The sequence below is a fragment of the Limulus polyphemus genome, unplaced genomic scaffold, assembly GCF_000517525.1.
Source record: "Limulus polyphemus unplaced genomic scaffold, Limulus_polyphemus-2.1.2 Scaffold297, whole genome shotgun sequence".
Lineage (NCBI taxonomy): Eukaryota > Metazoa > Arthropoda > Merostomata > Xiphosura > Limulidae > Limulus > Limulus polyphemus.
Window position 1 is genome coordinate 353,358 of NW_013665907.1, and position 17,394 is coordinate 370,751.

Here is a 17,394-nt window from a genome sequence, read left to right on the forward strand (position 1 = left end):
TACACTGCTAAATTAGGGACGGCTAGTGCAGATAGCCCTCGTGTAGCTTTGCACGAAATTCAAAAAACAAACAATCATTGTGATGAGGTATATATTTAAAATTTTGATAGAAGTGTGATGGGCATGTCGATATTATTTTATTCTTGAAGTTAAATTCCGGCCAGTCTCCCGTATATAAAAACTATTACAATTCATACAGTATACGCTATCAACACTCTTTGTCTCAGTTATAGAAGGTTTAATTCTTTTCTAAAACAAATTAACTTTCTCATGGTAAAATAAATGACAGGTAAACTAACAAACCAAATACACATAAAATGACAAGTAAACCAACAAACCAGGTAAACATAACATGACAAGTAAACCAGCAAACCAGGTACACATAAAATGACAAGTAAACCAACAAACCAGGTACACATAAAATGACAAGTAAACCAACAAACCAGGTACACATAAAATGACAAGTAAACCAACAAACCAAGTTTTCTAAATAAATGTTTTTCACGAATCTTTTCACTAATTGAACATTTGTTAATTGCGTATAACCTCTTCTTTTAAATCACAAATAACTTTAGTTGTGGCCAATAAAGTTCATATAAACCTATTTTTATATTTATGACGAGTCACAGTCCAGTTTGATTAAATACTTTTTGTACTGTTTTCTAAAATCCTTCGTTTGAAAAGCATTATTTACTTTCTTCGCTGTAATATTAAAGAATATATTTTCCTCCCTTCTCGTTCGCATTAGTAAGTTAAATTATCGGGTGTAATGAATTAAGAAATATTAAAAACTGTTCAACCATTTATCCATAAGCCAGCTCAGCCAGCAAAGGTATCATCAACAAATCTGCGAAAAAAAAAACAGTCTGAAACTAACCAGACTTTGTAAACAAGCATGTTCATATTGTACTTATTTTCTGAACCTGATAATAAAAGAAAAATTATTAAATTGAAATGCAGTTTGTGTAGTTGCAAAAGTAAACATTTTAATATTTGAAGAGAAAGTAGTGTTCATAAACATTTATTCTTCTTCAGGTAGGAAAGAGCAGAATCAATAGATTTATTACAAGGTACATTTGTGAAGAGAAGCGCTCTCCCTGTAAACCGTTAGATGAAAATATCTAAACACACACACAGGCACAATATTTAGCCAAGTGAGTAGAAAGTAACATATACTAAGGTTTCTTACAGTTGTATTTCTTAACTTTGAAATTTGTTTAGAACTTTGACAGTTTTAATTTCCTAAACTCATGTTTTGTTTAATTCATTTTACATTTATAGTTTCTAACTAGTGAAAAACAAGTAACATCAATTGGCCCAAAAGTCTCTTATTGTACTTATATTCTATGACTAATGACTTTGAACATAATATATTCTTTAATACTGGAAATATCCGTTAGTCGTCTAATTCGACTACCAGCATGCAAGAAAAATCCACTAAAGGAGAAAGCCAGTTGTGTGAGTCTTAACGTTGGACTTGATTTATTATTGAAATAAGAAGTTCATCGTCTGATAGCACGTTGTGATATATTTACAAACGACAAGACGAATAAGAATTACCTCCTGAATACTTTATTGTATTTTTACAAAAGACCAAAACAATAACATTTGCTTAATCAACACTTTATTATACTTTAAGAAACTGCAAAGATGATTAGGAGTTCCTAGTTAAGCGTTTATTATATATTTGTAAAAATAACACTATTTAACTAAAATAAAATAAAAAGTTTAATAATTTAAGAATTTAGTTCTCTAAAAATCCAGCTGGATTTTTCTTACATATTTACACAACCTTGTGAAGCTATCAGCGAAACTAAATATTCAAGTGAAATTTAAAACTTCAGCTACAGCTAAATGCACTGAATTTTTGTGATATTTGACAGTTAAAATAAATTAAAGATCTAACAAATTATCAGAAGTATCATTTTAATCTTTCTTTAGTCGTTTCTCCGCAGCGGGTTCCTGGCTGAAGCATTGCTATATGTATCCTACAGATACTATAACCGTAACAAGGAAATCTACGGTTTACTGAAAGTGTTTAGCAGATTCGTTTTAGCGTTGTAATCATCGAACATAAGTAAATTATATAAAGAATACGTAAAACAGTAAATGACTCATAAAATACATACATCCCTAACATCAACGTATGAAACAGTAATCATAGAGAATTATTATTGAATATAAATTCCACCTCTAAAGTGTAATATAATATAGATACATTGCTTATGTTGTAAGTAGAATTTCCTGGATTATAACTAATCTACATTGTGACAATGTATGTAATGTGCTAGACTTGATCAAATTGGTTGGGCTAAACACACATTACTATTAGGCTATGAGATAAAAAATTTTCTTATAATTATTTTCATTAGTTGACACTTTCAGATATATTTAAATGTAGAACTTATTCTTACATCAGATAAATAATTCGAAAAGAAAAAAATAATACAGGTATGGAAAAATTATTATTTGTATCAAGCAACTTACGTGTGCTATTGCTATGCTAAACCGAGTTCATCACCCAAAAATAATCTTATATATAAGAGTTCATTTGACCATTTCCCTACATGTTTTGTCTCATGTAAAAGAAAATTTTCAGACGAACATTAAGTAAAATTGGTTACCTAAACAACTCATTTCTGTAAGCTAAATCTTAAAAGTTACCCGTGGTGGGCAGAGCACAGTTAGCCCTTGTGTACCTTTGTGCATAATTAAAAAACAAACAAACTTAAAAGGTAATTTAAACTTTGTTTAAAGTTTTTCAAAAAATAATTCATTGCAACATTTTTCGGTCTACTGTGTTGGTCAAGGGATGTATAACTCATACACAGTTAATTTCTTTTTAACTGTTTTGAAACACGAATAAAGTGTTCAGGAGGACATATTGCATTTTATTCAGAAAAAAAAAAAATTGCTAAATCGATTGTTCAAGCTTCCACAATGTTACTAGTTTCTGTCAAAATTGTTCTTTGATTTGCCGCAACTAAGTGACATTCAGTAATAAAAATTCTTAATAGAAATATTTTATTAATAAGCATGCATATAAATTAACTGATTTTTAATTGAACAACAATAATTTACCAAGCTTTTTGTGTTACACGATTTACTAAGATTCAAAAACCTTAGTCGCAAGACCTCATTTTTACATCATTTAGGTATTGAATTTATTGTTTCAATGTGTTCTAAAACAAAAAGATACAAAAAAAATGTTAGGCCTAACGTTATACTTACCATAGATAAAGAATGTGCAGCCCAATTGATAAACTGGTCGTGTGTCATAAATAACGTGGCTGATAGTCTCCAAGCTTCCAAATAAAAAAAGACTATTTGATACCATAGAAAAAAATAAAACAAACGTTCTTTCTATTTACAGTTATTAGGATTACGGACACATCACACAATTCTGATGTTTTACCCAATTACTTAGTTTAGCTTAAGCTTATTAGTCTACAATGCGACATCCTTTGCTTCTCTCTTGTTCGTTGGTGTCTGTTTACCTTACTTTTAAACAGAGACGCTAGTTGTGGGGGGGGGGACAATTAACCCATCAGAAGAAGATTAGAAAAACCTGATAATAAAATACTAATTGTACGATTTTACTGTAAAGCTATGGTACAATTAATGCCAGGCCACATATGATTGAATTTTCCAAGAGTTCCCAGGGGCCATTATCACAGTAAGAATTTGGTCTACCACCTCAAATTATATCTCATACGGCGTTGCTGCTTATAACTAAGTTCTGGGGAATTAGTAAATCTCGTAATTGTAAAGTTTGATAAAATACTCTCGTCCAATAAAAGATTAATTAACAAAACTTGTATGCGCATTAACGTGTCAAACCCTGTTTAACAGGAATTTAATTATCAAATGTTATTTAGATATGGCAACTCAAAGCACGAATTTCGGAAAGGCTTGTAACACTGTATAAACTTGCTCGTGATCGGTTAAGAAATACAAATAAAATATAGTATCCCCTTCTCTGAAAAACCTGTCTGCAACTCCTTATTCTTCATAGATTATAAAACTGAAGACAAATTTTGTATAATACCGACGGATTCTACATCACTCAATTAAAAGGGAGTAAAAGTCAGTTGACGACATTTGCAGTGTTGTATATATTATACATAAACATGGACGCCTGTACAAGGTGGCCAGAATATCTATGAAGGTATTATTTGAATATTTATAAATCATATAAATATTTGTAACGTAATAGGATGTTAGCAGATTCTTTTTCTTATTATGATTTAAACAATAATGTAATATTATATTAAAAGCTGAATACATAAAAAACAATTTTCCTATACTTATGTAAATTGAGTTTTGCTAGAACACAGTACAGCTCTCCTTAAAACAAACAAACCCGAAACGGGGAAACGAAAAATAAATTAAATAGATTTTCTCTTTTTTTTATGAAGAGAATCAGCCTAATAAGCGATTAAAAGTAATTATTTATTAGCAAGTCTGAAATGTTTCGTATTTCTGTTCACATTGTTTCCTAATACTTTGACAATATTTGTTTAAATGGATGTTCACATTGCTGAGATCTTTGTAGAATAAGTGAATGTGGTTTTCTTCCGTTTTTCCGGACTTACAGCACTCAAATCCGGAGTTCGATTGCCCGCGGTGGACACAGTAGATAGTCCAATGTGGCTTCGCTCTAAAACAAACAGTCCTTTATTTCTTTCTAGGTATCAACTATCAACCTATATCAATTTGTAATTTTGATACTGTAGTAGTGTTGTCTATATTTGGGGTAAGTATTTTTCTAATGCGATAGATGGGCTTTGGGTGTAATTAAACTGAAATTTATGTATAACAAAACATTACCATGAAAAATATATAACTAACTTTTCACACTCTCGTAGGTATATTACATGTTTACGTTTTTTTGTACACTGTTTTCTTAGCAAAATGTTTTATTGTAATATAGCTGTTTCTTTTTTCAATGATATAGAAGAGAAAAGTGTGTTTTGTTATTATTTTGTTTCTCGGGCTTTGGAAATACTTTATAAATCTCGTACTAGTCACATAAAAGATGAATCAGTACTTACAACAACCAACATCCTAATAATCATGTAGACTAATTACATGAGCGTAGTGTGCGATAACTTAGGAAGAACAAGATGTAAAGTCCCTGAACGTATCGAACTTAGCAATCGACTTGTCATGGGATTTAATTCTTTGAATGAAAACACAAATTCCTATCGATAAATTTACCAGAATGCCCAAGGGTAGCTGGTGTGTGATGAGGCTACGTGATATGGTAAAGAACTTCAGTGTTCCTGGGTTTATGCAGATAAGGGCTGCCAACGCGTGCACAACAACTTGATTAGGTGCTCAAGATAAACGAGATGAACGCGTAAACTGGTTGTTTGGCACGTACTGCTGTACCTTCTGCCAAAAAAGAATGCTAATAACGCTTGGCCTGAATTGAACAAACTCCTCAATGCAACGTAATGGTCCTTCAAATGCGTGCTAAAATAAAGAATAGGAACTTTATTATTTTTTCATTATGAAAGAGAAGAAACAATTCAAAGAGTAGTGAATGTTCAAATATATAAATTAATGATTCATTATTTCTATCTGGTAATTTATAATTAATGGTAAGATATCTTCCGTATTTTATGCAAACATCCACTTATAGTAAAATAAGGAGTTTGAAATACAAACAATAAAGGTTATTGTTCTTACAATAGTGTAACTTATTCTATTGTTTATGTCATTATTGTTTTTCGTGTAATGTCCTGCACTTTCTGGAAACTTCAGAAATATATAAGATATATAAAAATATATCAGAGAAAGAGATACAGTGGTATGACAATTCGGTGAGTAATCAAAAGAAAGAAACACAAGAAGTAAATTTTCAGATGAATTTAATCGGAGACTATAGAATAATTATTGAATTTGAAGAGTGCCTGTATAACTTGAGTTAGTGAAGAACCTTTTTTTACATTCACGTCGGATTTTGTTTGTAATTTTTGGTAATACGTGAGGCTTCTTGTTTAGGAACTGTTGATTAACACGACAATTAGTGAGTTGAGAGCATTATTCCCTAACCGAAAGTGATTTTAGTTTCACATCCACTCCTACAGTTTCTTTTTTAACGGACGTCATGACAGGGTAACAATATAAATTCTACACTACTATTGAAACTTAAGTAACTAACGTGCTAGATTTATTTTCGCAACTCCTCTCCTCACCCACACAGTTTATTTTAGTTTTTTCAGTGTACATCTTGTCTGGGTAGTAATATATAGTATACACTACTATTGAAACTTAAATTATTATATCATGCTAGATAACTGATTTTGTTTTAAGATTTTTGAGGTACAGTTATTACTCGAAGGTGGAGTTTTGAGGAACTAACTTTTTTTGGTGTTATTATTATTTTCCGTATTTTAACATTTAATTTGTGTCTCATTTTCTTTCGTTCCACAACAATAATGGGAGTTTTTTCCTGTTTTGATATAGCAATTAATTTTTAAATACTTTTTTGTTGAAGTTATAAATTTGATTTTTATCGCATCTGATACAACTTTATTCAATACTGCTGTAATCGTTAGATATCAGTTCTAAATATTGTCTCTATATTATCACTGATTTCAACGTCTACTGTTTCACTAACATTTCTGTTTGTGATGTATTTATCTGACAAGATGAATACTAAATACTTGTATCTATTGCAGTTTCTACTGGTTTGCTGTTGGATAGTGTTTTGCTTTAGCTAAACATGAAACACTTATCTTGTTACTGTACTATATCACTTTCGCTACATTCTGCTTTATCAAATGGCGTATACTCAACTTCACCTCCTCTGCACACCTATTACTCAATTTTATAATTATCCTCAATGTCATTGCTAAATGTAAACAGTTTATCTCCTTTGATAGGCTATTGTCAGGTGCAAAATGTTTGACATTTGACATCAACTACAGTTCGTTGTAGGATGATGTATTACCTGCGACAAACACTGATGTCTTTCACATAACCTCCCTTCTGTTTCTGCTTCGTTTGAAACTATTGATCAGCATGCAGTACAAGACTTTTGAGACTGAACACATAACTCCATTTTTATGCGAAAAACTGTTGGGTCAGAAATCACTATAAAGTTCGTACTTATGTGTAACATCTAATCATTTTGAATGAATACTAACTGCAGTAATTTCAAGAAGCCATGCACATTTTTTATAAAAGTAAAAGTTGAAATCAAAAATTAAGCTATTACAAAACATCTGACCCCTTTTTCAGCCGATAAGTAACAATACATTTAATCTGAAACCCAGAAAACACTAACATCTATTTTCGATAGTACAGTGAAAGCAAACATTTTTAAACAACGGAAATATATTCTTTACTACATAACCTTGTGTTACGTTTTTGTGGGTAATGTGTCGCTGATGACTGAGATGTTTAACTGTTTTTCACATGCATATATAAAGGCATTTAAACTCGTACAAACCGAAATACTACAACCTCCTCATTACCATAGAAACACGCTAGTTGTAGTTTTAGTAGAAAGCATATTTGTGATATAAGGAATTATAATGTTTGTGGCCATATATGGATGACAGCATGTATCAATGTTAAATTGATGACAGCGTGTATTAGTTCGACTATACAAATTAACACAGAAAGACGACCCAATTGCTCCAGTTCAAAAATAAAATCGAATTGAAACCAATGTCTATAAACATTTCAACGAAAAAACAAACAAACATTTTTGTATTTTAATTGCCTTCTCTCTGGATTATGTATTAAAATTTGAATAATTGTTGTCTTTGTGTGGGTGTTTTGTTCTCACCTATTAATGGAACATCCCAACAGTTCTTGATTTATATGTATTTTACGCAGAATTGATGTATTTCAAATAGCCAATATTTTTTTTCTACATATACTAAAACGAAGACGTCTTCCCTTGCAAAAGGTAAAAACGAACCATACATATACGTTTACAATAATTAAAACGAACATTGTGAGGTGTATGAAAACGAACCAAACTAGGAAATAATGCTAATAAAAGATACGCATCACAAGTATTCGCTAATCCGAAGCTTAGAAAATCTGATGAAAGCTTAAGTGCTGGGATTTATGAAAATAAATGATCAGTGCAAAATACAGCACAACATTACGTACATTTATGCCCTCTGGTTTTCAGAATGTCAATTATATTATCAAGTATTATCTAAGAGCATATCTGTGTCTCTTGTGACGTCGAAACCTGGTGGAGGAATTTTGTTTGCTTTTTTTGCATATATAATTAATAAACAGGTGTCTGAAAGAAAGTATTATTTATTTTACTAAATATTTAACTGATATGTGTAATAATTTCTAAGTCCAGTGGTCCTTGATATTTTAAAATATAATATTTATTAGAGAATTTGGGATGATATTTGAATAGCTGTTGTTCTTTACCTTACAATAATGTTTACATACCTTTCTGTAACAAAAGTGTTATTTACTAAAACTTCTGTAGCAACAGTTCCAATAAAGAGGTCGAAATCCTTGTTGAAATTAGTCAATATATATCAGGTTTGCTGTTTTTTTTAGGTAATACAAGTTGCAATGAGAGTTCATATCGAAAGTTCACATGTGCTGATAGGATGGTCACCCCTTCAAGCTCTCACATTGGACTCCAGAAATTTTCGTTTTCCTGGATGAGGCATTCCAATATGCATTACATAAACACTGGGGCCCCTTTGTTTCTAAATCTACTGTACTTTAATCACAGTTACTCGTGGTGCAATACTGTAACACGAAAACACTAGCTACAGAAAGAAACATCATATTATTGTGCTGCAATCGACATGACAAAGTGTAGCAGGTACGATATTAAATTTAAGATGTTGCCTTGTCAAAGATGATAAATGTACGTTGTATTTTAATTAAGTTTACTGCCGGTGTTTCATTACCAACGAGGTGGCATGGACTGGTGGTTAGAGCACTCAACTAGTAATCTACGGGTCTCGAGATCGAAACCCGGCGCTGAATTTGCTTCCCTTTTCATTCGGGTAGGTGTTATAATGTAATGATCAATTTCATTTGCTATTCATTGTTAAAGAGTACCCCAAGCGTTTGTGGCCGTGTTGCCGGCCGGAAGCCTTCCCTCTCGTCGGCAATTGAAAATCAGGTAGCCATAGTAGTTTTGCCATAAACACAATGAACCAACAGTTATTACTTGCTGCCATAAATCGAACGTATATATAGCAAACATTGCGGGAAGAACGCTTTCATATATATTTGCCAAATATATATATATTGGTTAAACGGTAGTTGTAGAAAATATTTCACGGGTGTTCAGAGTAGCTCTTCGTCGAGTTCTGGCAGTTTCTGAGAAACGGTTTATACTCTGTAATTTTTTCTTGCCACCAACATTATGCAATTTATTGTAAAAAGTCTATTTTTGGGTTTGACATAGGTTATTAAGTTAGGCTGTTTCCGATATTCCTCCTCCGCCTTGACACTAACTTCAGATAAATGTTTGAGTGATATCAATCACAAAGCTACACAATGGATGATCAGTGCTGTGGCGACCGCGAGTACCAAAACACGATTTTTAGCGGTATAAGCCCCTAGACTTGCTGCTGAGCCACAGGAAGGGGGAAATCTATACAAAAGTAGATCAGAAAACAGAGCAGATCTATTTTTAGTGGTGAACTGTAGTTTATATTGTATTTCAATTGAACAAATAATTCATTTTCTTAGAGAATGAAATAGTAGCATTACTGTACTTATACTTCAAATATCAGTATGGTTTATATGTGGGTGTAAAGGATAATCTTAACAACATGGTGGCCAAAGTAAAGTCAAGGGAAAAAAAGTCACAATTTTGGCTAGGAAAAAAATTCACAGGAAAAAAAGCCACAAATTTGTAATGTCAAGTAATACAACATAAAGCATTTTTAAGTTTTTATTTCAATAATAGCATGATGCATGATATGTAACATTACATGAAAAGAGGCGTGTATGAGGTCAATCATCACATGAATGAGTGGAATATTTCAATAATTTAACTTCTATGAACTTAAAGAATTACTTAAAATTTTCAAAATGTGAGTTTTTCCTACGTTCACAATATAAATGTCGTTAGTATTGGACACCGGATTTGGCTTTAAACCTTATAAAAGGTTTAATTATTAAATATAAACTTGCTATATTTAAAACATGTACATAAATAAAATAACTTGCAGAATGATAGACTTGTAGATAGGTTTGAAAACTTAACATGTAGTATGTTTAAAAAAAGACGAAAATAGACTTAAAAGCTGAAATAACGTTATTATAATTTTGCATTTTTATGAGAAAATAAACCTTGTAATCTAATTGTGTCTCATATTATGTATTGAAAACTGACATTTGGTGCCTTATCTTGTTCTGTAATAAACGTTGTAATCTAATTGTGTCTCATATTATGTATTGAAAACTGACATTTGGTGCCTTATCTTGTTCTGTAATAAACGTTGTAATCTAATTGTGTCTCATATTATGTAATGGGTATTGATATGTGGTGCTTTATCCTATTCTGTATGATGCTGTATACTGTTTTAAATTGTACGTTGTAATCTGATTGGTGCTATATCCTAATCTGTAATGAACGTTGCCTTGTTATGACCCATTCTATTCTGTAACAAACATTGTCTTTTATTGGTGTGTAGTGAAAATCATCATCTGAGGATGTACTAAATGTCCTGTTTGATAATGTAAATTGTTTTGTATGTTGTCATCTAATAACATATCGTATTCTATGACAATCTTTGTCATCTGATACTGTATCCTATTCTGTAACAAACATTGTCTTTTATTGGTGTGTAGTGAAAATCATCATCTGAGGATGTACTAAATGTCCTGTTTGATAATGTAAATTGTTTTGTATGTTGTCATCTAATAACATATCGTATTCTATGACAATCTTTGTCATCCGATACTGTATCCTATTCTGTAATAGATGTTCTTATCTTGTGCTGTAATTGACTTTGTGTGAACGTTGTAGTTTAATGCTGTATCTCTTTCCGTAGTGAATATATTGTCATGGGATGATGTTTTCTTCTTTAATGAGCGTTGTCATCTCATGTTATGCCCTATTCCGTAATGGAAATATCCTGATGGTGTAGGATATTTTATAATTTTTGTTACTTTCACAGTTTTGAAAGTTAACTGTTAATTGGATGATAATTTGCAAGGAACACTAAAGAAGTTGAGTTTATTATAATAAAACGATTCACCACATTTTTGTAATCCAAGTCGCCACGTCTGGTTATGTTTTCTTTTTATTATTATTATTATCAAGAAAGCTACGTGACGGGATATCTGTGTTGTGTCCACTGCACAGAAAACTCGATATTTTGCGTTTTAAGCTCTTAGACTTACCGATGAGTCATCGGTAGGCGATCATGTTTTAGCTGACAGTCAAACATCACGAAATTAGCTCTGCAGTACAGTTTTGTTTCAAAAGTCTCCATCATAAGGTTGCCATATGAAAAGCCCCATTACAACTCCTTTTGTCTTCATAATCCATCTAGTGTACGAGGATGATGGTTTTCTCAGTGTCTGTTTTAACAATCCGATAGTATAGACAGGAGACTTGACCCATATGTCTTGGTATGAAATAGTATGAATACCTGTTCCATTTTAAAACATCTTCTGTACATGTGACTCGTGTTGCTTTTCCATGCTTCTTGATTGTGTTGTGAAGTATTGTCTGGACATGTAGACAGATTTTGCCACGGAACTTTGTGTTCATGAATTCTCACCTTTTACAAGACGCAGGATTTTGCTTACCACGGCTAGGATATGACTTGTTGTAGGTTTCTTGTTTGTTTGTTTGTTTGAAGTTAAGCACAAAGCTACACAATGGAATATCTGTGCTCTGCCCACTACGGGTATCGAAACACGGTTTCTAGCGTTGTAAGTCCGCATACATACCGCTGTGTCACTGGTGGGAGCAATAGGTTTCTTAAAGATAGTCTTGGTTCAAAATCTTGGTCCTTTGTTTTCTCATGTTATTTGCTACGTGGGTATCTCCTTCTAGGGAATTATAAATCCTCGAGCTGAACACATCATTGTAATCTGAGTGTGTGAATTTGTTTCGTCGGAAGGAGCTATTAGATAGCCTTCACAAAAACGATCATTTTTGGTGACATTACAGTATTTTCATAACACCAACAATATCAAAATGTAGTTCCAATACATATTCAGAATTGCTTTAATATAACTTAATCAACCCTCTTTCTGTGTTACTTTATACAGTTGAACTCTAAATGCAATAGATATAATAAAGGTTTTTGTATTATAAGATGTACATATTTTAGAAAGAAAATACACTAATTATGTATGTATCTTTCTTCACCATATGCTATTTTTGTTGTTGTTAAACACAAAGCTACACAATGGGTCATCTATGCTCACCACTGGTATTGAATCCTCTCGTTTAGCGCTATAAGCCTTTAGACTTACAGTTGAGCCACTGAGGGCTTATCATATGCCATGAACTTATTTTAATTACATTAAAGTATATTTTCTTTAGTCATATCAGTCATGCATATTCATGATTACCACAGTCTCATGTGCCATATCTTTGATATATTTTAATACTTATTTTATAGATAAAATAATGCTAAAGTCAGTTACGTGTTTCATAATATTTAATTACATAACTGCAAGGATGAAATTCTCAAAACATAGAGGTATTCAGCTGGGTGAAGTGGACCTGTTTTTGAAAAAAAAAATCTACGTGTAAACATAAAAAACGACAATTTGAGTGTCAATGGATAAATGCTTTCTGACGGAACAGTGGAACGCACGCGCATTCCTAAAAAAGCAGTTCAAATAAGTCCCGGTAGTAGTACCACCTTAAAAAATAAATTCCGGTACTCCTGTACTATATGGTATAATTATTAAATAGGTAAATGTTAAAATAATGTTTTTATTTAACATGCATCGACATAAGGTCAGTCATAATGTATAATGGAGGTTCTAAAATTATTTAGTTTGGATTGGATTGCAGTATTACTATAATCAGGTAGCTGTAGTGTGAACCCAATGAAAATTTCAAGTTAATTTTATTAATTTGTTAGTTGTGCGTGTGTTAAAACATATACCATCATACGATAATACATTATTAGACTACCGCAAAGAACACTGTAATTAATGTATTTTCTCCCTACTTTGTTTTAATTAACATAAGCAATTAGATGGTAATGCCTTATATTGATATATTGCAGAGTACGTGAAAAGCGTAGTTGATCGAGGAATGGACGAATTTACGTATTGTATGAAATAGGTGACAAGCTATGCTGAACATTGTGTAATGCACATGCGCAGAATCGAACTTAAAACATAGCATGTTTTTGGTTGTTCTGTTTCGTACGGGTATATATTAAGGGCACATGTTACGGCCCAATATTGACATTCACTGCTCATACACCATATTAAGTTAAATTTCAACCAGTTGAATAAAAAATAGTTAGATAGACACACTTGATAACATTTATCTTTTTACTCAGGTCTTATTCTCATTCATGTTGATCCATTAAATATTTTAACTGACAGAACAATCTTATCTACTATACACCTCGACAGAAACATAAGATACGCTGTTTTGTGAGCTCCCAACATGTTTATGTTTCTTCGCGAGAACAAACTTTACATTCTAAAGATAAAATAAATATAAATGCTACTTCTTATGTCAAGAACCTATACCTCAAATTAACATATAAATGTTAGATTGTAGAACAATCTGCTCAATTCAACAGGATAATTTTTTTTTTTTACAATTGAATAATATGTTACGCTTAAGCTTTGATTGTTTGGTTTGTGTTAAGCTACACAACAGATTATTCGCGCTGTGTCACTGCGGGAAATCGAGTCCCTGACTTTAAGTCTGAGTAAGTGATGGACACGTCTGAGCTGATAGACTTTGCATGTAAAACTTCCTATAGTCGCAACTTCATTAAGCAACACTCGCATTGAAAGGTTTTCCATAATTTTTATTTGAATTATTTTTTAAAGTTTTTGATTTACCTCAAAATTGTTACAGTATTTCATAAAAAGTAAAAACCCTTTTCGTTAAAATTACTTGTAAAGTTATTTTTCAAAAACTTCAGATTTAACAGGTAATAAGTCTGAAAAGATAAGATAATGTTAGTTTTAAATTACATCTCAAATAATTTAAAACACATAATACGTCTGCCTACCCAGTTCTCCTGAGATTCAGCATATTGTAGCAGTTCTTTTTGGAGACGTTCTCCTTCGCCACCGGGCCGAAGAAAGTCCTCTACTAAGCGGCAGGTGTAGTCGTACTGCTGGCTGGGAACAACGGGCTTGCAGCCGGCAAGATACCGATTGAGGGTGACAGATAGCTCCGGAACAGGCATTCTTGGCAATATCTATCAAATTCAATAATATAATGATTGTCAAAGAATATTAGTGATGGAATTAAAAAATATTTTTAAAAAATAAGTAATCAATGCTGTTCTTGGTGCTACTGGCTGTGCTAAAATAATTAAGCTGTTGGAGTTTCATGGTATTCTTTAATCCAGTGTAATTCTATGATGCCGATAGCTTGCTTCTATCCAATTGCTCTCTGAAAGTGTGTGATAATTCATTACAGTGCTACATACTGTAATACAGCGCTATTAGTATGTAGAATCTGGCAGAACCTCAGTGCACTGTCACTTAGTTTTCTTTACTCATTTCATTTAAACAAATTACTCACTGTTATTCAGCGCTGTTGTTCTGTAAAGTATGATAGTACCTCAATAGGCTGTTACTAAGCTTGCTTTATCCATTTCATTTAAACACATTACTCATTGTTATACAGCGCTGTTGTTCTGTAAAGTCTGATAGTACCGCAACGCACTGTTACTTAGCTTGCTCTATACCTTATTGTTTTCGTCTTCTGAGAGTTAACAAGCAGGACTGATTTAGTCAGTTAGGCAAGCTTCGAAACTTTCGGTTTTATGTAGTTTAGCAACACTTCTTAAACAATTATATTTAGAAATCTAGTTACTAAACAAGTAAAGGAACACTCTACTTCATCGCTACATTTTTTGGCCTTACATATCGATACTGGGAAAATGAAAAATTTTTTTATAACGTTTCTTTAAAAAAGTTTCTCTAAATCACTTTTTGTTGCTTGAACACCACACAACATAAATTAATGACTATTGTTTTAGTGTATAGGGAGTCATAATGTTGAAATACGAAATCTATTTCAAAGTTCAGTTTAAAACAAAACAAAGAAACCGTATCAAATATGTATATATTACCTGTATTAACTATATATAGTCAAGAAACAAGTGTTATCTATTGGTGGATACTTTTTCAAAGTGTGTTAATTAAATTTGTATTTGTGGCAAAGCTGCTTTGTTTTTCTGCCATCGTCCATAACTTTGACTACTGACCTACGGGAAGGCAACGAGTCGTCAGCTTCTCGCCACCCACCATCAACGCTAAAGAATTGCACTGTGACTCTTATAACGCATCCTCAGCTTAAAGCGGTTGCGCAGTGTAATATTATGCGTACTATATAATTATAAGAAACCAAGAACACACATACGCTGAAGCTGACATTTCAACTTTACACACACACACACACTATCTAATTATGCGTATCAACTATACTTCATATAATTTTCTTTTCAAAGGACTGGTGAGAAACAGTCTACATTTGAGTAATTCATCCATTAAGTCATCATGAGACAATTAAGTAAATGAAATAGTATAGTACTGGAATCATTCTGATTATATTTGATACTTGATAACGCTTTCGCACATCATATCCTGCTTTTTATCAAACTTAATTGAAAAGCAAGTAACCAAACCTTAAGATTTTAAAGAAATATGTGAAAACATTACCAACCATTAATTAAAACCAGAACTGTTACAGTACCATTTCGTGTCTTCTTTGTTTTTCTTTGTGTAATTCATGTATCAGAAGTTTATTTTTGTATATTTAAATATATATAAATAATGATTATCTTTTACAATTTTTAAAGACACCGTTTTATCTGAAGGCTCATAACGCTAAAAAACGAGTCCTAATACTTTAATACTTGTGGTACACACAGAACTGATAGCCCATTATGTCGCTTTGTGCTTAAGAACAAAAAACAAAAACAAATTATGAGTCATCTTTTTGTATACATCAACGGTTCTACGAACAATTTATCGGCATTAAAAAACTTTTTTTTAAAAATTTACTACATGACATAAGTTACATGGTTTCACGTTCGGCAGAATACGCTTTCTCAAGAATGGGATTGGATGTACAGAGTTACTGGTTGAACATAACATTGTTTGTCAAGAATGGGATTGGCTGTACAGGGTTACTGGTTTAACATAACATTGTTTGTCAAGAATGGGATTGGCTGTACAGGGTTACTGGTTTAACATAACATTGTTTGTCAAGAATGGGATTGGCTGTACAGGGTTACTGGTTTAACATAACATTGTTTGTCAAGAATGGGATTGGCTGTACAGGGTTACTGGTTGAACATAACATTGTTTGTCAAGAATGGGATTGACTGTACAGGGTTACTGGTTTAACATAACATTGTTTGTCAAGAATGGGATTGACTGTACAGGGTTACTGGTTTAACATAACATTGTTTGTCAAGAATGGGATCAGGCGCGGATTCAAAAGTGGGCTCACGCTGCCTTTACTTACCTATCACCAACCGATATTTTCCCTATAATTAAGTACAAACTATTCTAACTATAGTAATAAAGTGGCACGTAACACTTGCTGCTAATGTTTTGTCAGTCTAACTGACCTTACTCAGTAAGGTTTCCTATTCCATGTCACTAATGATTTAGGAAACAATAACAAATGTAAGTGAGAATATGAGAATTCTAATATATGAGGTGTATTTTAGTTGGTAAGTAGCTGTCAATTTCTACCAATACTAAACATATCAACAGAGTTTGTAAATTAGTGTTTTTTGTATGCGAAATGTTCGAGATAAGGGTGTGTCTACGGTAAGCAACTTATTTCATAATCTCGAAATGGGCAAGTTAACAAAAATGTAAAAGAAAAAGAAACACCTGCCGTTTAGGTAATTTTTATCGCATATGTTAAGCTTACTAACTGCACATAATTATAGGTTTAAAATATTGCATTTTGTCAAGAATGGGAATGACTGTACATGATTACAGGTTCAACATAACATACTTTGTCAAGAATGGAATTAACTGCACTTAGTTATAGGTATAAAAAATATTTAAGAATGAGATCGACTGTAGATGGTTACATGTATATTATACTTTATAAGTAATGAAAAATGTCTGGAAATGGTTATAGGTTTGAAATATGAACTTTGTTAAGAATGTAAATAACTATACATAGTTACCCGTCATCGTATATTTTTGTAATAATGAGGCTAACCAGCCTAACTA

The 17,394-nt window shown here is 32.2% G+C and overlaps 1 protein-coding gene across 7 annotated transcripts in view; it reads right to left on the reverse strand.

The window, feature by feature from the left end:
* LOC106457153 (vesicular acetylcholine transporter-like) overlaps positions 1 to 17,394 on the reverse strand; it is a 316,981-nt gene that overhangs the window by 129,009 nt on the left and 170,578 nt on the right. For all 7 annotated transcript variants that reach the window (XM_022382971.1, XM_022382972.1, XM_022382970.1 and 4 more), the window contains one exon: positions 14,193 to 14,384. In XM_022382971.1, coding sequence (XP_022238679.1) covers positions 14,193 to 14,384 — 192 coding nt within the window. The remainder of the gene's footprint in view (positions 1 to 14,192; positions 14,385 to 17,394) is intronic.